The 21,811-nt window shown below is 34.8% G+C and overlaps 1 protein-coding gene and 2 long non-coding RNA genes across 6 annotated transcripts in view; 2 read left to right on the top strand and 1 right to left on the bottom strand.

Moving 5' to 3' along the window:
• Nucleotides 1-921: 921 nt before the first annotated feature.
• On the top strand, nt 922-3,167 carry LOC147402942 (uncharacterized). Of its 3 annotated transcripts, none has more exons than XR_015177372.1 (3): nt 1,014-1,301; nt 1,418-1,571; nt 2,656-3,167. It is a non-coding gene; the product is annotated as an uncharacterized LOC147402942 (long non-coding RNA). The 3 variants fall into 3 exon arrangements; XR_015177371.1 differs by having other exon boundaries at nt 2,626-3,167; XR_015177370.1 differs by lacking the exon at nt 2,656-3,167 and having other exon boundaries at nt 922-1,301; nt 1,418-1,695.
• Nucleotides 3,168-6,245: 3,078 nt separating this feature from the next.
• Nucleotides 6,246-21,811, top strand: part of LOC147402939 (uncharacterized) — a 34,077-nt gene continuing 18,511 nt past the window's right edge. The window contains exon 1 of the long non-coding RNA XR_015177369.1: nt 6,246-6,736. This is a non-coding gene — a long non-coding RNA (uncharacterized LOC147402939). The remainder of the gene's footprint in view (nt 6,737-21,811) is intronic.
• On the bottom strand, nt 8,947-18,611 carry LOC147402941 (uncharacterized). Of its 2 annotated transcripts, none has more exons than XM_086438355.1 (8): nt 18,344-18,611; nt 18,082-18,213; nt 13,603-14,091; nt 13,354-13,503; nt 12,999-13,133; nt 10,760-10,807; nt 10,249-10,682; nt 8,947-9,803 (listed from the first exon to the last, which is right to left on the bottom strand). In XM_086438355.1, exons 1-8 carry the CDS (start codon nt 18,375-18,377, stop codon nt 9,192-9,194), a joined length of 2,034 nt encoding a protein of 677 aa, XP_086294481.1. In that variant the 5' UTR covers nt 18,378-18,611; the 3' UTR covers nt 8,947-9,191. The 2 variants fall into 2 exon arrangements, with proteins under 2 accessions (XP_086294481.1, XP_086294482.1); XM_086438356.1 differs by having other exon boundaries at nt 10,249-10,676.

Raw genomic sequence — 21,811 nt, 5'->3', positions numbered from 1 at the left:
GATTGAGAGCTAACAGAAGTGGTATATTTCCTTCATCTCTTGTATTCTTTTCATCTCAACGATTGAGAATATGATAGATATGAATGGACGAGGGCGAAGATCTGAGATTCTCTGTCTGCTTTTTCCACAAGTGACTTATTCCTTTCGCTGAGCGATCCTTCTCGAAGCCCATCATTTGGTCTAAGTTAATCTCTTTTAAAATATTATTTTTTGTTTGGTTGGCCTTCTTAGGGAGGATTTTCACGATGGACAATTTGATTGCTCGAGGTTGGATCACTTCTAACTGTTGTCCTCTTTGTTTGAGGGATGGAGAATCGGTTGACCATATTTTAATTCATTACTCTTTTTCTCGTGATATTTGATCAATTTTCCATAGGCTATTCCATATTAACTAGGTCTTACCTCGAATGTTTTTAGTGCTGTTAGTAGAGTAGGCCAATAATGTTTTCTCATCCAGAAAATATACCTTTGGACTATGCTTCCCTCTGCAATTGCTAGTGAATTGTGGAATGAGAGAAATAACAGGGTGTTCAAAAGTAAGGCGAGATGTTCTCATGACGTTTTCTTAGAGATCTTGAGCTTTTTATACCTTCGATCAAAATTAAACATAGAGTTTGTGAGGACTACTTTTGATGACTTTGTTTTAAAATGAAATTCCTTATGTAATCATTATTGTTTTGGATCTATTTTTGTTCGTTTTTACTTTTCTTTGAGGGACTACTTCAACCTTCTCTTCTTGTATTTTGTTCCTCATTCTTTTCTCATAATATTTTACACTCATAAAAAAAAAAAAAAAAATTTGCATGACAGATTGTGAGGAAAATAGTTTGACCTGGAAAACTTCAATTTAATTGTGTTTGAGTGCAAAACAAATACAAAAAGTGGAGAAAATGAGATTTGCCTCTTGGGGCAGCAAATCTTTTCTTATCCTTCACTCCTCCACCCGTAAGAAAATGATTTGCCAGACAACACCAAATTTGAATCTCATTAATGTCCTCATTTTTTTTTACTTCTTGTTGTTTTCTTGCTTTCTCATGAGCAGACATTCCAATATCATAGCTATATTTTTATTATTCGTTCTGTTTGGAGCTGTTGTTATATAGGATGCGTTGTGGGTGATGAGGTTGATGGCGTTCCTGGGATTCAACATTTGGCTCCAGGCTCTTAAAGAAACATGGTTCAGTAGAAAATTTACTCAATGCAGCTGCAGCAAGAACTGTAGGCAAACAGTGCGTGCAAAATGCCCTTAGTAACCACGCTGATTACCTTCGGAGGAATTATGAAGTTCTTAAGCTGAGGAGGTATGGCGTTTCTCCATTGATTCTCTCTTGAAAGTCTTATAATCTATGTTTTTCTTGTAGGCTATGATTCGGTTTTAATGCACCTCTGGTACTTCTTGCCCATGGATATTGTTCAGGGATGTTGATGTTCATCTTGAGGTGGGTTGGTTATCTGAGAGAAACAACTGCAATGACTCAGTTTTCTTATCCAATTTCATCGAATTGTTGGGGGAAGCACAATGGCTCAATGGTTGAAATGCATCCAGTCTTGTTTAAGTTTAACACTAACATGTAAGTGTTTTGAAATTGTTAAAAAAGATGGGTTAAATAAGGGGTTGATTTGTATATGGTTCCGTAGTTCCTGTACATCATTTGATGATATATTGTCTTCCCAAGACAGTTTCTGCATTCGTTACATCTCGTCTTTAATTTGTCTTGATGCTTTTTCAATCAATTATAATTTATTGAGCTTTTCAATAGCCAGCCACTAGCACAGCTAAGATAGTTTTCCCCAATTTATAATCGTGAACCAGCATAAAAAATGCAATTTTTATTATTTAGTCAGATTTGTTAAATATGAAAGAACTCGTTCACGTCTACAGAACTACCAAAGGCCCATCTCACCAGGCCCTGTTAAATCTCCATCGCATTAGCTGGAAAATGTCAGATAATTCCATGTCTTCATCGTTTGGCAAAATACTGTTCACACACACACACACACAAAAATTGGTCTTATTGGAAATGAATTGAGTCACTCCAAGTTCCTACAATGTTCAATCATTGGTGGAAGGGTTTTGGGAGTGGAACACTGTAATATTTTTTTTTTAATTTTAAAATGCAAGTAAATCAGATTCTCCTTCATCATCATCAAAGCTTATCACAAATTTCAGGGGCTAAATGAAATGAATGTTTGGCATTCATGGTAGATAAGGGTCATATGATAAAGTTTGCACCGGTTGACAATCTGAGAAAACCCTCAATCCATTAATTGGGATAAGGTGTAGACGATGATGGACAATAAAAAAAAACATCAGATGAATGCAATTTCATAGAGCACACTTCTACATTGCTTTATTAACCACTTATTGGACCTAAATATTGAACAAACCAACCAACTGAGCTTACCTGGACACTCTTGCTCTTGTACCATAAAGCCCAATAATCTAAGCTTCTGTTTTGATATTCTCTGATATACAAATCAGTACATCTCAATATAGAATTTGGTATATAGTAACACCATAAAAACTTGAATAACAAATAAATTTGAAGTTCTCACAATGTATATAGATTAGTGGAATATATCTCTATTTTGCTTATGGAAAATGCTTGGTCCATATGTGGAAAGGACTATGTTGACGAGGAGCGGAAATTGCAGCAATACGAAGAAGGTTATGGGGACACAGGCTAGTAAAGTGACTGGAATGGCAACCCATGCTATTTTTTGACCAAGCACGATAGAAAGAGTTGTGCTAAAAGCTATCATCATGGTTGCTATAGAGAAGAACAGGATGGTAAGACCACTTATAAACCTCTTAGCCAAAGAATGTAGGAAATCTTCCTCCACATAACATGAAGTGAGTATAGATAGAAACATCAAGACTGAAGAGGTCGAAGAGAATAATGACAGTGCATCTGCTATAGCAAAGACAATGCCGCCTGGTACTCTAAAGGCTGCAGCTAACATTACAGTAGCAATGAGCATGGCTACAAGCATGCATGAAGGTCCTGTATCTTTCATCCATTTTTCTCCTTCTTTTACTAGATTCATGTGCTCCTCAGTAAATACTATTTTGGGTGTTCTCGCTTTTGAATCAGTCATTTCTTTGTATGAGGGTTGTACAATTTTTTCCACCACCTGCATGAAAAATATTTCACATTGTGTCTGTAAAGCTGCAGCAAAGAAAGAGTTGAGTTGAGTAGAAGGTGCCAACTTCACTGCCATATGCAAGATGTTGTTGCCTGACTTGTCTCTAATTGCCAGTGAAAAATGCTTAAATGAACTCATTTGATATATGAGATTGAAAACGTTTACATGTCGATTTAAAATTGCTAGGTGAAATATGGTACACTGTTCGTTGTCCAGGCTCCAAATTGAACTTGGATAAGCTTGAACAATCTCTGTTACAATCTCATGAATCCCAATCGATGCAGCATTTAAATTAGGTAGTGCTATTAACTTTGAGGCTTTTGAGTTATTTAAGCCTCCAATCTCAGTGCATATGCTTTTGACCAGTTGAATTGTTTCCAACTGCCATTGATACGAAGTCGAGAAAGACTAATTTTTTCCATAGAAAGATCCAAATGATATCAATGGTGTTGCATACCTAACTGTTTAATGGCCTGCCAAATCACTATTTTCATAGTTTGGCGTACTGTAAGACAAAAATCAAATTAGGTAATTAGGAAAGGTGTATGCATTTACAACAAGGTAATCACCATGACACTGAGTGAGGTGATAAACTCACAAGATATCTCTGAGATCTTGGTGTCTAAGTAACTTATGAGTTAGAACGAATTGTAACACTAATACACTTTATAAGAAGGTGATGTATTTACAAAGGTGCTAAACCAAAGTCCATTTTCTGTTTTATGTAACAAGTTGTGCATGCATGATTTGTACGCTCTAGCTTGAGGGATAGAGTTAAAATATTTGATTCCACTTGGAATCCCTCTAATCTTTATGTTCCCATCATATATTTCATGAAGATCTGTGACTTTTGTGGTTTCGGGAGGCGTGTGAGTCTGAACGCTACATTTACTTCTGTGATTCAGTGAGATGTCAATTGGTCGTTGAAACCACGACAGTGGTGTGGGGTGTTAAAATCTGCTTGCTTACGAGAAAATTCTTTTTGTCGTGGCATTGGATACTTTGTATGAATTAAATTTTCATATTGATATATATCTTCTGTTTGCTTAGTATTGTGAGTCCCATAGACCAACCATCTTATTTATACGAAAAATATTTGGACATGTCACTTATCACATTTCTTAGTAGTGTTTATCTTCTACTAGGAAAAAAAAAAAAAATTAAGCAGAATTATACCTTAGATTGTTGGTAGGATCTTTTATTAACAATGTCTTTATAAAAAAAGTGACACATAATTTCTCAGACTTGTTAAACATGGTTTGTCTTTACTAGGAAAGAAAAACCCAAATATAAGTTGGTGTTGTGCGTTGAAACCATGTTTAATTTTTAATTTTTAATTTTTAATTTTTTTGGTATGCAAGAGTGAAGGCAGGTTTTGAACTCTGCTAAGTAGTATTACCACTCAGAAAGCTTAATCAACTTAAGCTGACAAATTCAAAAATTATACCCAATGTGACTATAATCTTATGATTTGTGACCTGAAAAATAATTTGAGTTCTTTGTAAGATTCCCCTTCTATTAAAATCATAAGGTCCCTTGGTGTATCTTACATCTTGAGTTCAATTAACAATTCAAAACCTACATTTTGATCATTAACATGGACGTATCTATAGGTGAAACAATGATTTGTATTCATTTTTGTTCTTAAAGATTAAACATTAGGAATGAATAAAATATGTGGGTGGTGTTGTGGCTAATTACCCTATGTCACCTTGTTTTGATAGGTCAAAATATTTATTAGTAATTCAAAAAAAAAAAAAAAAAAATGGGAGGCCAAGATGGCCTACCTACCAAACAAGAGTAAGCAAGTGGAAACAAAGAAGGAAACAAGATACGAAGCCTTCAAGGTGAACATTATAAATCCCACTTAAACCAAAAATCCTCAAAAAGGCATTATATACTCATTGAAAAAATGTCTTCAATAGAATATAAGCCCAACTGTGGACACAAGGACCTCCTAAAGGGTATGTTCCTTCCCTTCAAAGTCCCTATTGTTCCGTTCCATCCAAATTCTCCAACAGACTACAAATGGAGTTAAGGACCAAATGATTCTTTTTCTATGAGAGGGAACTTTTGTTTGTTAGCTTTGAACTAGAAAATGTGTCAATTCATGCAATTTGAAAGATTGAGAATTGACATTGTTGACGTGGGGTCGAAACTTGTTTAATCTTATGATGAAGTAATTTTAGCCAAGGATGAAGGTAGTTCCAATAGTTCTTTTCTTTCCGTGTTCCTAAGTTACTTGAATTTTTTGCTCCAATTGAATAAGGTGTAAGATGATGAAAACGAGAATGGGTCCTTTCTTTGAATCCTATAGTACATATTTGGATTGCTAAGTAAAAGATAGACAACGATCTAAATTGATATGATCAAAAGCCTTTTTTTTTTTTTTTTGGGTATAAAAAATGGCTCTAAAATTATATAAAATTTAGTCCATTATGGCCTTAAACCATTGTATTTCATGTTGCATCTGTAAAGCTGCACGAGAGACAGAGTTGAGTTGAGGTAAGGTGTCAACTTCGCTGCCATATATAAGAGTTGTCGTCCGACTTGTCTTTCATTGCCAGTGAAAAATGCTTAAATGAACTCATTTGATATACTTGATGATTTAAAACCGCTGGGTGAAATATGAGATTTAAAACTTTGTCGTGAATTTTCTTCACACTTGGGACTACCATTGAGACAAAAGTCAAGAAAGACCAGTTTTTGCCATCGAAAGATTGAAATGATATCAATGGTGTTGCATAACTAGTTGTTTACTTGCATGTCAAATCACTATATTCAAAGTTTCGTGCACTGTTAAGACAAAAATTAAATCAAGTAATTAGGAAAGTTGTGTTCATTTAGAATGAGGTGATAAACTTACTATATATCTACAAGAACTTGGTTCCCAACTAACTTTTGGGTTAGAAAGGATTGTTAGAGCAACTCCAATGCGTCTTCCAAAATAGATGCCATTTCCCTTATTTGTCATTGTAGAGTGCAAAATCTCTTAAGGGGACTCCAACATTAATTAAATGTTGAATTACACAATAAAAAATGGGTGAATTCAACATTAAAATGTAAATGATTTTTTTTTTTTTTTTTTTTTTTTTTGAGTTTAGATATTTAGTAAATTTTGTCGAAAATACCTAAAATGCATATATCATAAGTGCAAAACAAAAGTTACAGTGTAATCATAAAATAAAAAATTAGAATCTTAACTTTCTTCTTTATTTTTTTAATAAAATATCTGGAAAAAAAATCTAAATATTCAAAATTAAAATTCATTATCATGATCAGAAATGATCGATACACGCGGCATTTCGGCATGGCGGAGGAGAAGAACTAACTGATGAATTTGCAGTGTAGTCTCCATCGATCTTGTGAAATAGAAGGTTTATATATTGTGATCGCGAGGGAATTATTAGGGTTTCATCAGTCATGGCGTAAGAGGCATCTCGGAGTTAGACAGACTCTTGTAAGGGCATGTCCTCAAACACCATCAAGGGTTTTGTCTTGGCACTCTCATCGAGCTTCTTCGTCGGTGCTAGCTTCATTGTTAAGAAGAAGGGATTGAAGAAAGCTGGCGCTTCTTGAGTTAGGGCAGGTAACCAAATTATTCGGGTTTTTACTAAATTTTCTTAATTGAGATGTATTTAGTACTGGTTTAATTGTTGCATTGTGATCTTCAGAATCTATCGTGTTTGTAATTTAGCTTTATGAAGTTTCAATTGCTATGTTCGGTCTTGAATTTATGTGGATCGACGGAATTAGTGTTGGAATTTATTTATAGCTTCGTTTGATGGAGAAACTTATTTACACACACCAAAATAAATAAAAAATCTAGTTTTATTGGAGTTGAATTGAGTCACTCCATGGTAGAATGGTTTTGAGAGTGAAAATGCTGTAAATTTATTTATTTGTTTTTAATGTTAAGCAAATTAGAGTCTCCATCATCATCAAAGCTTATCCCAAATTTCAGGGGCTAAATGAAATGAGTGCTCGGGATTCATGGTAGATAAGGGTCGTATGATGACGTTTACACCAGTTGATAAGCTGGCCAAATCCTCCATCCAGTAATTGGGATGAGGTGAAGACAATGATGGATAATCAAAAACATCAGATGAATGCAATTTCATTGAGCCCACTCTCCACTGCTCTATTAACCATTTATTGGATCAAATTAGTAAACAAACAATTACAAACAAACCAACTGAGCTTACCCTGAATTATCTCTTTCACACTTAGCAAATCTATACCTCGGTCAGTCCTGTTATTCTACCAATGAACCCAATAATCCGAGCTTCTGCTTTGATATTCTCTGATATATGTATACGAGTCAGTTCATCTCAATATAAGATTTGGTATATAGAAGCACCAGAGAAGCTTAAGTAACAAATAAATTTAAAGTTCCCTCAATGAATATGATGTTAATGAATTAAATCTCTATTTTGTTGATGGAAAATGCTTGGTCCATATGTGGAAAGGACTATTTCGACAAGGAGAGGAAATTGCAGTAATGCGAATAAGGTTACGGGGACACAGGCTAGTAAAGTGACTGGAATAACAACCCATGCTATTTTTGGACCAAGCATGATAGAAAGAGTTGTGCTAAAAGCTATCATCATGGTTGCTATAGAGAAGAACAGGGTGGTAAGACCAATTATTAACTTCTTAGGCAAAGAATGTAGGAAATCTTCCTCCGCATAGCGTGAAGTGAGTATAGATAGAAACATCAAGACTGAAGTTGTGGAAGAGAATAGTGACAGTGCATCTGCTATAGCAAAGACCATGAAAGATCTGTTTTCAATAGTCTATAACAGATGACCGAAGTCAAAGGCATTCCACTATAAATATAAGGAGGGCTTTTTGTTGGGCTTTGTGGAGCCTAGTTATGTTTGATCCGGTTGACGATCTGACCCGCCCGACCCGAATAATGTTGTGTGGTGGGAAATTTTTTTAGGCTTAGTCCATAGAGTGGCGGAGCGCTCATGGACAAGCCTCTTGGGGGCCGTTGCCCCTGGGAAATTTTTTTTAGGCCCGTTTTGTAACCCATTGTGAATCTTGTGCGCAGTATATAGAAGCCGTTTTTTGATGATTAGGGTTTTTTAAGGTCTTGGTTGTTGTCTTTGGGACTTGAGCCGCACTTTGTAATTCTTCTCGAAATAGTGAAATCCGTGCAACTCCGTGGACGTAGGCAAATTGCCGAACCACGTAAATACTGTCTTGTGCATGTGATTGCTTTTTTTTTTCGACGTGTGTTTTTCTCTATTTTTGTTTCTCACAGGTTGGAAATTTCGGGTTGAATTCCTTACACTTTCAAATATCCAAAAAAACCCAGGGAACTGTACTCATGTTGTGCTGACATTGTGGAAAGTTACGGCATTCATCAAAAGAAAAAATAAATAAAATCTCCATCGTATTAACTCTGGAAAATGCAGCTAATGCCATGTCTTCATCGTTTGACAAAATATCTATTCTCACACATACACACACACACACACACAAAATTGGTCTTATTGGAGCTGAATTGAGTCACTCCAAGTTCCTACAATGTTCAATCATTGGTGGAAGGGTTTTGGGAATGGAGCACTGTAATATTTTTTTAAATGTAAGCAAATCAGATTCTCTGTCATCATCATCAAAGCTTATCCCAAATTTCAGTGGCTAAATGAAATGAATGTTTGGAATTCATGGTAGATAAGGGTCATATGGTAAAGATTACACTGGTTGACAGTCTGAGAAAACCCTCAATCCATTAATTGGGATAAGCTGTAGACGATGATGGACAATAATAAAAACATCAGATGAATGCAATTTCATCGAGCACACTTCTCCATTGCCTTATTAACCACTTATTAGACCAAAATATTGAACAGACAAACCAACTGAGCTTACCCGGACACTCTTGCTCTTCTACCATAGAACCCAATAATCGAAGTTTCTGTCTTGATATTCTCTGATATACAAATCAGTACATCTCAATATCGAATTTGGTACATAGTAACACCATACAAACTTAAATAACAAATAAATTTAAAGTTCTCACAATGTATATAAGATTATTGGAATATATCTCTATTTTGCCTATGGAAAATGCTTGGTCCACATGTGGAACAGACTATGTCAAGGAGAAGTCGAGATTGCAGAAATACGAAGAAGATTACGGGGACACAGGCTAGTAAAGTGACTGGAATAGCAACCAATGCTATTTTTTTTTCAAGCACAATACAAAGAGTTGCACTGAAAGCTATCATCATGGTTGCTATAGAGAAGAACAGGGTGGTAAGACCAAATATCAACCTCTTAGGCAAAGAATGTAGGAAATCTTCCTCCGCATAACGTGAAGTGAGTATAGATAGAAACATCAAGACTGAAGTGGTTGAAGAGAATAATGACAGTGCATCTGCTATAGCAAAGACAATGAAAGATTTGTTTTGTAAGAAAATAGGAATGCCTTGATCATTGTTGCCTCCTGGTACTGTAAAGGCTGCAGTAAATACTACTGTAGCAATGAGCGTGGCTACAACCATGCATGACGTTGCTGTATCCTTCATCCATTTTTCTCCTTCTTTTACTAGATTCTTGTGCTCCTTGGTAAATATCATTTTCGGTGTTATCCCTTTTTTGTTAGTCATTTCTATGTATGAGGGTTGTACAATTTTTTCCACCTCCTGCATGAAAAATTTAGTTGGAATGAGCACAACTGTGATTTTTTTCTTTGTGGAATTAAGACATCTTGTACTTCTTTAAATTAGGTTACTATAAGTGTTGACTAGCAATCAATCGTTACAAAAGCATCAAACTATGCCGTTAATCGATTTCTATGAAATATGAACTTGAAGCGATTAAAATGATCAACATTAGAAAGATAGAAAAATCATAAAAGATAGAAAACAATCTGAAATGATATAATCAAAAGCCACAAATTTTTGTAATAACTGGCTCCCAAAATAACATTGTTGTAGGTTTAACACAATTTGACACTTTGGGTGTCAATAAACAATGTTGACTAGTAGTTGAGAAGGATGACCCAATTTACTCAAGACATTGTTGGTGTGTGTGTGTGTGTGTTGGGGGTGTAATTCCAAAATTATATGAAATTTGGCCCTTTATTACCTTAAACCATTGTAGTTCACGTTGCATCTGTAAAGCTGCACCAGCGACAGAGTTGAGTTGAGGGGAAGGTGCCAACTTTGCTGCCATATGCAAGACATTGTTGCCCGATTTATCTTTGTTTGCCAATAAAATATGCTTAAATGGACTCATCTGATATATGAGATTGAAAACTTTTACTTGACGATTTAAAACTGCTAGATGAAATACGTTCTGATATTCTTTATCAATGAACCAAAATGCACTTGGATAAGCTTGAACAATCTCTGTTATGATCTCATGAATCCCATTCGTCGCAGCATTACAAATGGGTAATCGTAGTAAGTCCTTGGCTTTTGAGTTATTTGTGCCTACAATCTCAGCGGCTAAGCTTTTTACCAGTTGAATTGTTTGCAAATGCATCAACTTTGTGTCCTGAATTTGCTTCACACCTGGGACTACCATTGATACAGAGTCAAGAAAGACTAATTTGTTTCCATAGAAAGATCCAAATGATATCAATGGTGTTGCATACCTAACTGTTTAATAGCCTGCCAAATCCCTATATTCAAACTTTGACGCACTATAAGACAAAAATCAAATTAGGAAATTAGGAAAGGTGTGTGCATTTAGAACGAGGTAATCACTATGACATTGAGTGAGGTGATAAACTTACTAGATATCTCTGAGATCTTGGTGTCTAAGTAACTTTTGAGTTAGAAGTTGGTGATGTCTTTACAAAGGCACTAGGCCAGAATCCATTTTTTGTTTTGTGTAACAAGCTGCAAATGCATGATTTGTATGCTCTAGCTAGAGCAGGGGTGTTAAAATATATTTAAATAAAAAGGGTAATATGTTCTTTTCACAATGGTTTATACTATAAATAGAATAGAGGAGGCCGAACCCTAATTAGTTCAACCCCTCTCTTACCCCAAAAATAAAAATAATAAAAAGCTAGTTCAACTCCTACCATCTCTTCTTCTTTCTTATCCTTCTCTCACATATTCTATTCCAACACATATATTCCATAGAGTTTTATAAATTTATCCCGTTGAGTTTGAATTGCTTATTCATGTCTTCTTCCACTATTTGGCCTCAGGTGAAAATGTCGAAATCATTTTTTTTGTTTTTTTGTTTTCATTTTTTTTCTAGTGTCTTCTTTAATTCTGAGTTTCACGTCTTCTAAGGGCATTCATTTACTCTTTATGCCTGTGGAGGAGGTAGTTTCTCTATGATTGATTCCATCTGAAATACCTCTTATCTCTTTGTTGCCATTATATATGGCATATTGGTTGTCTGTGACTTCTGTGGTTCTGGAAAGCATGTGAGTCTGAACGATATTATGAATGTGCAATGCAGCTGACATTACACTACACTGCACTACATAGGTCCCAGTGCAAGTGATTTAGTCAGGTGTCGGTTGGTCCTAGAAGCTGCGGTAGTGGCGTGAGTTGTTAACATTTGCTTGCTTATGAAAAAGTTATTTTTGTCGTGACATTGCGTGTGAAGTAAATTTTCAATATGGATATCTTTTGTTTGCTTAGTACAATCAGTTCGGTAAACCAACCATCTCATTTATACTTAAAAATATTTGGACATGTTAGTTATATTTTTTACTTCTTAATTGGGTTTACCTTTACTAGAGGTAAAAAACACTTAACCAGAATTCTACCCAGGGGGCGGAGCTGGTAAGGAGCCAGTGGGGGAAATTGCCCCCACGGAACTTTTAGACTCCCTTGTATTTTCAAGTAATTACATGTCCCATTTGCCCCCCACTCCCTCACCCCACTTCAATTCCCCCATCCCCCTCTTATTTTTTTAAAGATGACATTGCCTCTTGACTGGGCCGTCTCTCGTAAACTAATTGGGAATGACCTAAATATTCTTTTTTTCAACTTCCAACCAAAAATCTCTAAATTCCCCTCCAAAACCATTCATCTTCAAGCTCTTCACCTATACCATTAACTATAGTTTGCCCCCACTATAAGAAAATCCTGGGTGCGCCCCTGATTCTACCTTAGATTGTTGGCATGATCTTTTATTAACAATGTTTGCATAGGAAGTACAGCTCCATACCAGTACAAGCTGTCCAGCGGGCCAATCATCTTATAAATAAAAAGTGATAAATTTTCTCAAACTTGTTGGTATTGTTCATCTTTACTAGGAAAGTAAAACCCAAATATAAGTTGGTGTGCCTTAGAACCATGTTTTTTTTTTTTTTTGAGTTCGACTAGCCTTACTAAGTTAGTGAGGATGTCACACTTACTAAGGGCCCTTGGGCTCAGCTTGTGGCATCCAAAAACATGACCAAACGCTCTAGGGTTGTAGAGGACAAAATTCTATCAACTTAGGAAAAAATCTGAAAAAAAGTAATTTTTCATTGTTGAATTTTAATTTTGAGTTTGAGAGTTATGTGGTAGTTCGGTAGCCATCCATTTTTAAAACCTTGGATCAAGCTCAAAATAAATTTTTTTGTGGATTTTCTTTTTGATGAAATTTAGACGGCTGTGGTGTTGGATCGCTGGTGTGGTGATCCAACAACCCTTAGTAAGGCTTAAAATCTTACTATGTTTGTAAGGAAGGTGTTCAGCTTTTTTTTTTTTTTTTTTTTTTGGTTGTTACGCAAGAGTGGAGGCAGGTTTTAGTATTACCACTCAAAAGACGTTATTAGCTAACATGGTCAAAAGTTAGACCCAATGTGACCAGAATCCAACTAATAAGACATTAAGATTAATGACGATGAAATAATATTGGCAACAAGGAAATTTAAGAACCTGAGCTGATTTGGATTCCTTTAACAAATCTGAACCAGTTGGACATTTGCATGCTTTCTACGGAAGCCTGAATCAGATTCTCCAAGTCATTTCTGATGGGAAAGAGCGGCTCATTGTCTAGCTTTACATGTACACCTTAAGACACATAAATCATTCATTATTGGCCTTCTAATTTCTTAACATCCATTTAAAAAAAAAATGGTGATCCCTGTTTTGAAGGTTTCTTAAATGAACATTCTACTATTTTGAAATTTTAAAAACAGTAGAATGTTTTTGTTTTTTCCAACCAATTGTTGAAGGATAATATGCTAAAAAAATGCAGAAAAAATGAATGGGGATTCGGACAACAACATACATTTGTAGATAAGACGTTGCCAAAATGATAGCTGAGTCCCACTTCGAAAAGCAAAACGCATTTGACTTAAAGTATATAGGGCGGTATCGACTCCTTGCTCCTTGGTGGTAGCTAAGTATGGGTAGCATTGGACCAGATGTAAAGCCACATCTGCAAAAGGGATATTGATCAGAACAGAATAATACTTTATATATCGTAATGCATGCAGGGGTATGTGTGATCAAGAGTTAGTTACTCTACATAACTCACCATAGAAGCCGGCAATTAATACAGCATTTAGAAGGAGTATGCCAGATTTGCCTCTAAAGGGAGATGGGTCCTCGTCCCTGGTAACAGATAAAAGATACTCGGTCATCTCCCTATGGCCTAGTTCAGCAGATCTTTGAAGTGGGGTCTTCCCTTTGTTGTTTTGCTGCTGTGGCAAATTCGAGTTTTTCCTTACTAACATCTTTGCTGCCTTGGTATTCCCGGTACGGGCAGCATAGAGGAGGGATGTGTTACCAAACTTGTCTGGCAACTCAAGTGCTCTTGCAGGCATATATTCTAGAAGCTCCTTGACGAAATCCACATTATTGCTGATACCAACTGCAATGTGCATAACGGTTTGCAATAAGTGTGTAATGGGGGCAGTCGCTGCTTCAGGATCATGGTCCAAGAACCTTTTAGCTGTTGTCCATTCACGTTTCACTGTAGCTTTGTGCAATGGCAGGTACTCGATGCAATCTCTTGTGAACTCCTCTGTCAAGGTTTCAAGTAAAAGTGTGGATATTAGATGATTTGAGTGATAAATTCTATGTCGAACCACAGTGCTGTAACAAGATTTTTATGTGGTTCTACTTTTCTATTTGGCACCCAAACCATCATTAACTGTAACATGGATTACCAGTCTTTAACCAAGGAAACAAAACCATTAACTGTTCAAGGGCCAAACATCTTGACAATGTGTTCAGAATGGCTGAGTTTTTCTCAGAATGATCTCTCTGGTGGAGATCATCTTCACAAATAATAATAATCAGCTCATTTTAAGACTTCTATAACCCCATCAAAAGTGGTGTATAGGTATCTATGGTTTTGTGCACACTAATGTGTGAAATGATGTCCATTGATTTCAAAGTTACTGCAGCACACTCCTTACATTATGCTTAATAAAAATATTACAGTCATGCTCGAGTGACCTTGGGACCTCATATCACATTTCTTGATGTGAAAGTGGGCAGGAATCACAGATATTTTTTCACTCGTATCTCGATGAAAAGCATCTATGGTTCTCAACCATACACTTCCACGTCAAAAAGTGAGGTTCCAACCTGAGGTCACTTTAGCATTATTGAAAATATTCTCATTTTACAAAGAAGACCTTCGTTTTTTTATTTTGGGAAAATGCTGGAATGACGCAAACAGGGACACAAAGACGACAAAATTGATGTGGTGGCGAGCACATAACCATAGATGCTTTTTACTCATATCTCAAGAAAAAGCATCTACGGTAATGCGTGCAACACCACATCATTTTGTCACCTTTGTGTCACCCAAGAACGACTTTTTTTTTTCTACACTAAAAGATAAAGAGGAATGCTAGTGCCACACTACCTGTTAGGAGTTAACTGTTTCTTCCAACACCATGAGGACACATAATGTGTTAGGAAAAAGTTTTATTTTGATTTTAACCCTGCTATTTTGTGAATATTAGAGTGGTCTTTATATGTTCATAGTACTCAACTTAAGGCTTAAACCTATTGAATCAAATTGATCTTAATCCCCTTGACTTGGGCCATTCATTAAAGATTAAAGAAAAATGGCATAACAACTTTGTTTTTCATCTTCCCCATAGCCAATCACCTTCAACGACCTATTGAATATGATGATGTGGTGGTGATATCCATGACATGATAATAATGACAATAGCGATATTCATGGGACGAAGATGACGATGACAAGGGCTTTGAGGTCACCTATCAGTTTTCATCCATTTATAAGAGAAGGCCAAAACAAAGTTGTTTATTGGTCATCTGTCATTTTCAACAGTATATTTATCAAATTAAGATACCGAATTAGACGGTTTTGGGTCTACCATTTGGGGTATCCTAATAAATTTATTTTATCTAAAACATTTATAATAAAAAAGTCTAATTAAATACTAACAAATATCTTAAAGTAAATGTACTTGAATTAAAATTAAAATATAAAGAGAACTTGAAGGCTTTAATTTTTACCTTTCCCTATGTGAACCTCTATTCATTTTTCATATTTTTATAATATTTCAACAATAAATAAATGATCTATACCATAATTTCCTAAGATTTTATCCTCAAAATTGGCATTGCTTGAATAATTCATTGTTGATTAACTTTCAATGGAGGAATTACAAGTTAAATCGTTGCATTTACAAATAATTGTGTACTTTATCTTTCTTCTTCCTTTTATTTTATTTTATTTTATAAAATGGGTATTGATTATTTGCTGGATCGATTCCAGTAACAAGGATTTTATACCTGTAACCAAAACTTAAAAGAATGGGAACCAGGATTTTATTTAGGGAAAATTACTTAAAGATCCCTAATAGAGGGTTTTCTTTCTTAATAATCCTTCAATTCTAACTGGTAGCTTGATAGTCCATTTAGTAAACTATTTTTTTTCTTAATGATCCCTTATCATTTTTAATTTATTAAACAAATGACCAAAGTCAAGGGTATGCCACCATAAATTTATGGTGGTCTTTCAAATATTCACAAAATATAGGGTGAAAACATAAGGAGCGGATCGTGGTAGCTCTTGTTCTACCGTCCATAAAACACCACACTCAAGGAAAATAACAACCAGCCCTCTTAGATTCATGGTTTGATATGATTTGAAAAACAATTATAATTTTTTTTTTGTGTGGTCTTAATCGAGTGTTTGAAAATGAACAGTCATTGAACTCCTATATGTAAACAATTGGATGCAATCATCTTGATGATGTGATACACCCTCAAACATTGATATGAGCTACAGGAGTTCGCGCTACAAAAGAATTGCTCCCAAAAACACAATGCCTAATAGGGTATGTGGCCTCATTTTGTGGAAAATTACCACATTCCTCAAAAGACAAGATAAAAAATATTTTGTAAGGACCAAAAGATCCCCCAATGTTATATATATTTAGAGAGATTTACTTGATAGACCTAATTGTTGTATTTTTATTACAAGAACACCATTGGAGGTTTGACAACTCCAAGGAAACCTTCATTTACCCACCAAACCTTCAAGTGGAGATCCACATCATAAAATTCAAATTGCTACGTTAATTTGTTACTTAACATACCTTGGAGTAGATCCTAACCCATCAATTTGTGGTGCCCCAAAACATGATTTGATGCCACAAGGCTCTAAAAGATAATATTCTAAGAATTTTGAAAAAAAAATCAAAAAAGTTACACCGTCGTATCTTAGAATTTGCGAGTATGTTAGAATTTGCGAGTTTAGTAATCATTCTTTTTCAAAATCTTTCATCAAGCTCAAAAATGGTTATTTTAAAATTTTTTTTGTTTTAATCTGATTTTTTTTCATAAAATCTAAAAGTATATGGTGTTGATTTTCAATTTGTTAATCCATGTATTACCAATGACCTCGAATAAACTTTGAAATCTTCCTAAATTAGTCATGCGGGTATGATTCAGAAAGTAAAGGTTTGTTCGATAACAATCCTGATAAAGTGAGGTAGGTTTTTATAATAAAATTGCAACAGACAAGTCTGCCCTTTTAAGTGTAAATCTCTCTTATATTTGTTGATTTATGAGCCTTGATAAACGGACTACCCACGTGGCATACTCAATCGACTACCCTGATGCGGAGAGAAGTTTAAGGCTGAAGTTGCCATGTCAGCCATAATAATAATAATAATAATAAATCAGATCTGGAATATCTCTTGGTCGCCATTAAAGCTACTTGAATTATTTGAGCTTCTCTCCAAGCTTTGAAACGTAACTTTTCCGAAAGAATTCATTCGAGGATTCTCGATTGATACTCCTCTTGCAGGGAATGAGTTCAAATCTGGAACTCTACGCATAGGGCTTCGCCGATTCTTCCCCCATTGTAGGATTCTCAGAAGATGTTCTTGATTTAATTAATCTAACTTTTCTTGGTGGATTTCGATTGAGAGAAATCCTTAAAAGATCTTCGTAGTTCGAAACAGATTGAAAGTTTGAACCTTTTAGTAATGGAAGGTTTAGAGATGGATCTAGTGAAGGAGATTTAGGGGTTTTATGTAGAAAAAGTGAGAGAGATTGAGGATTCAATTTTTTCCAAGGAACTGAAGATGATTTCTGAGGATCTTGTTAAGGATTTTGGATCTTCTTCAAGCGAAGCAGCTCTTTCCATCCACTTCAACATCTTGATGCTTTTGGAGAGAAGAGATACAGATCTGAACTTGAAATCTATGCGATTCGACCCGATGTAATCAGATCTGGACAAGCAAGACGAAGAAATGGGGAAGAAGAGACGAAATGGGTCTGAAGGGTTCTTCAGATCTGAATTCTGAAGAACCTACGCTCGGAGTTTTTGACGTGCCAGTAGGGAATTCACGGGACGAAGTTTCGACTCTCCACGTCAGGGTAGTCGATTGAGTACGCCACGTGGGTAGTCAGGTTATCACGACTCTTTATTTATATACGTATGCTCGAAACTTGGATACTAGTATACAATAGGAGAGAGAGAGAGAGAGAGAGAGAGAGAGAGAGAGGCGAGTCTCACCACCAACAACATATTCATCTTCTGGATGATGGTCAAAGAGAGAGAGAGAGAGACGACTCTCACCACCAACAACATATTCATCTTCTGGATGTGGCAATTGACCCGCAGAAGAACCTGCTGCTTCAGAATTTCCTACAATTAGGAAAAAAAAAGAAAAAAAAAAAGAAAAATATTACAATCACAAAATCGATTAAAAGTGAAAACAGAGAAAATTTGAAGATAGATGTGGTGTGGCCTCTGGAACAAGCTCAATAACAGATACCCTTTCTTCCTCTTCTCTTTCTATCCAACCCCATTTCTCACCCACAAATATAACAAAACAGGAGAGCGAGAGCGAGAGATATGGTGCAGGGGAAGAGAAGAAGAAGGAGAATATAAGTAAGAAGTAAGAAGAAGAGTGCCAAAGTCATGTTGACTTGTGTCGATTGGTCATCATTAATCATTTTAAGTAAGAACCAGAGAGTGTAATTTAGATTTGGTTTACGCCCTTGATAATGAGTCAATGTAGCATTTTTCTTGATGATTTAACAGTGAAATTTTGAATTTTGAATTTTTTTTCTTAATGCTCTTTAAATACTTAAATTACTCAATCAAAATTTGGAAAAAATTAAAATTAAAATTAAAATTTCATTGTTAAATCATAGAGAAAAAACAGTGTAAACTTTGTAAACCTAATCTTGCATTATACAAGGAGGTAAACCTAATATCATTAATTTAACATGAGAGTATATTTTTAAAATATCCTTTTATTTTTCCTCGTGTATCCACTGTTTTAGTGACTGAACCATGTGAGATCAATTTTTTCTAAATGCACCCTGAGTTTTGTGTTGTATGATTTTCTTTCTTAACTGATTTCTCGGGCAAATAGGTATTTGTCCAGTTGCATATTTATTATAAAAATTTATTAAATTTCTTGCTCAACTAACTTTAGAGTGGGATCCACATTTTTTTTAAAGAGTAGTACTGGAGTTATTTGGAGGGGAACTGCGTTGATGTGGAAGTGACAAGATAACCATGAATAAAGGTGGCAATCTTAACACACTACCGACATGAGTTCATTTGAGTTATAATAGTATCAACTTGTCTAACACAATTATTAAATGGATTGAATCTGAGTTGAAAACATCAACCCCCTCAACCCATTTTGACTTGCTTAGTTAATACAACACCAACTAACTTTGAAGTGAGATTCACATTTTTTTTTTAAAGAGTAGTACTGGAGTTATTTGAATAGGAAATTGTGTTGATGTGGAAGTGACAGGATAACCATAAATAAAGGTGGCAATCTTAACACACTGCTAACATGAGTGGATTTGAGTTACAATAATATCAACTCGTCTAACACAATTATTAAATGGATCGAATCTGAATTAAGGACATCAACCCTCTTAATTCATTTTGACTTGCTTAGTTAGTACAACACTAACTAACTTTGGAGTGAGATCCACGTTTTTTTTTTTTTTTTTAAGAGTAGTACTAGAGTTATTTGGACAGGAAATTGTGTTGATGTGGAAGTGACAAGATAACCATAAATAAAAGTGGCAATCTTAACACATTGCTAACATGAGTGGATTTGAGTCATGATAGTATTACTTCGTCTAACACAATTACTAAATGGATCGAATCTAAGTTAAGGACATCAACCCCCTTAACCCATTTTTACTTGCTTAGTTAGCATAACACTAACATGTAATTTTAAATATATCAAGACTTAGTTTATGCTTGGAGATAATTAATTTATGTTGATAGATATTGGTTTATGGTTGTGTGATTTTATTTTTAGTAATGATATTTTAATTTTTTGTGGTAGAAATGGAACTTATTTTTTTCAATAAAGATTAAAATTTTATCAATAGTTATATGTGGGTCGAGTCAAGTATACATATTAATAAATGGGTTAACTTTGGATTTAAGTTTTTGACACAATTATTAAATTGATTGAGCTTGGTATATTTTTATAATACCCTTACTTTAATGCGATGACCTAACCCATCGCCACCCCTAACCATAAATGTCATTTACTTGTATGTCAAGGAAAAACATTTATGATTCTATGCACACCTCCACATAGGTTAGTGTAGTGTTCTACTTAGTAACATATTAGTCACATAGGTTAGCGTAGTGTTTTTAAAAAGGTTAAATACATATGACACTACCAATTCTATAAGACTAATATTTGTTATATCTTCTCTCCTTTCATCGTCTACTCTTTAAAGTAAGAGTCATTCTTTTTTGCTCACACTGTTGACAATTTCCTCGGTGCTTGTCTAGTGGGAAAATTACTTAATTAACCTTATTAGAGGAACTTTTTGTATATGCACTTTTGACAATATTAAATGAGTTGTGATAATATGACTCGTTAGATGACATACTTAATAGACTCCCTAACTTAAGTTCAAATCCCTTGAATCCATACTTCTTCACCAAATAAAAAATAAAAATAAAAACTTTGGAGTTTTTTTGAAAAAAATCTAGAGAGGTTTACCCAACAAACCTATCTATTGCAATTATATTACAAAAGTTCTCTACTTTATGAATTGGACTAGGATGACTAACTTAGTAAGATTTCAAATTTTACTAAGGGCCATTGGGTCCACATGGATCCTACACAACAACCATCTAGATGTTATGGAAAAAAAAACATTTTCAAATATATGTATACTTAAAAAGGTATCATTTTTTAACTTAATCCAAGATGTCGAAAATGGAAGACTATCGAACTCCCAAATTAAAATTAGAATTAAAATTCAATAGTGAAATTATAAAAATAAAAAATAAAAATTATAAAAAATTCTTAGAATTTTTTGCTCTATAACCCTTGTAGCATCATATCATGGTTTTTTATGCCAAAAATTAATATGATTAGAATCCACTCAAAGGTTTGCAAAATAAGAAATAAATTGCATCAATTTGAATTTATGACGTGGATCCCCAACTTCAAGATTTGCTGGGTAACAAACTTAATAGGATAAGGTTTGATGAGTAGCAAACTTGATAAAGTAAGGTTGGTTTGGAGTTGTCAGTCGAGAGAGTTTTTTTAATAAAATTGCAACAGCTAGATCTGCCCGGTAAATCACTCAAAAATCTATGATTTTTTTTTTTCTTTTTTCAAAAGATTATGACTTGGTAGAACATGAGGACATTTAAGTGGTAAGCATACGTGACAACATGACCAGAGTGGGTCCCTATAGTCATGTGGTGATACGATACCTGACTAGTTGGTCTCAATAGATAACTTTTGATAAGAAAAATCTTGATTTTTAACTAGTAGGTACCTTTCCCATAAAAGCCCATAAATATCAACCCTTCACATTAAACATCCCTTTGGTCCATAGGTGCTGATATTTGATACCATAGGGGACTCCAATAATGCAGTTATGTATCCCGAGAAAAAAAATCTATGATTCTGTACCTATGCCATGTCAGTCAAGTATCAACCGAGTGAAGGACTTTCTAGTTTGAAAATCAAGACTCTTTTAAGTTTTTTGGGAGCCCATGTATTAACCGTTTATTGATTCGAAATTGCCATTGAATTTAAAAAGATTGGATATTTGATTGATTTTCTTTATAGTAATTACAAGAATCCTAATAAGATTTATATAGAAATCATAGAAAATCCTAAATAGAATCTAATCTAACCATATCTATCTAAATGAGATGATATGGTGTAGCACATTACACTTTGTTACAATGCATCAAATCCTAATACTCTTAACACCCTCCCTCCAAC

This window comes from Akebia trifoliata, chromosome 4 (assembly GCF_017979445.1).
Source record: "Akebia trifoliata isolate Shusen 1 chromosome 4, ASM1797944v1, whole genome shotgun sequence".
NCBI lineage: Eukaryota > Viridiplantae > Streptophyta > Magnoliopsida > Ranunculales > Lardizabalaceae > Akebia > Akebia trifoliata.
The sequence above is the reverse complement of the archived record's forward strand: the minus strand, read 5'-3'. Positions and strand labels throughout refer to the sequence as shown.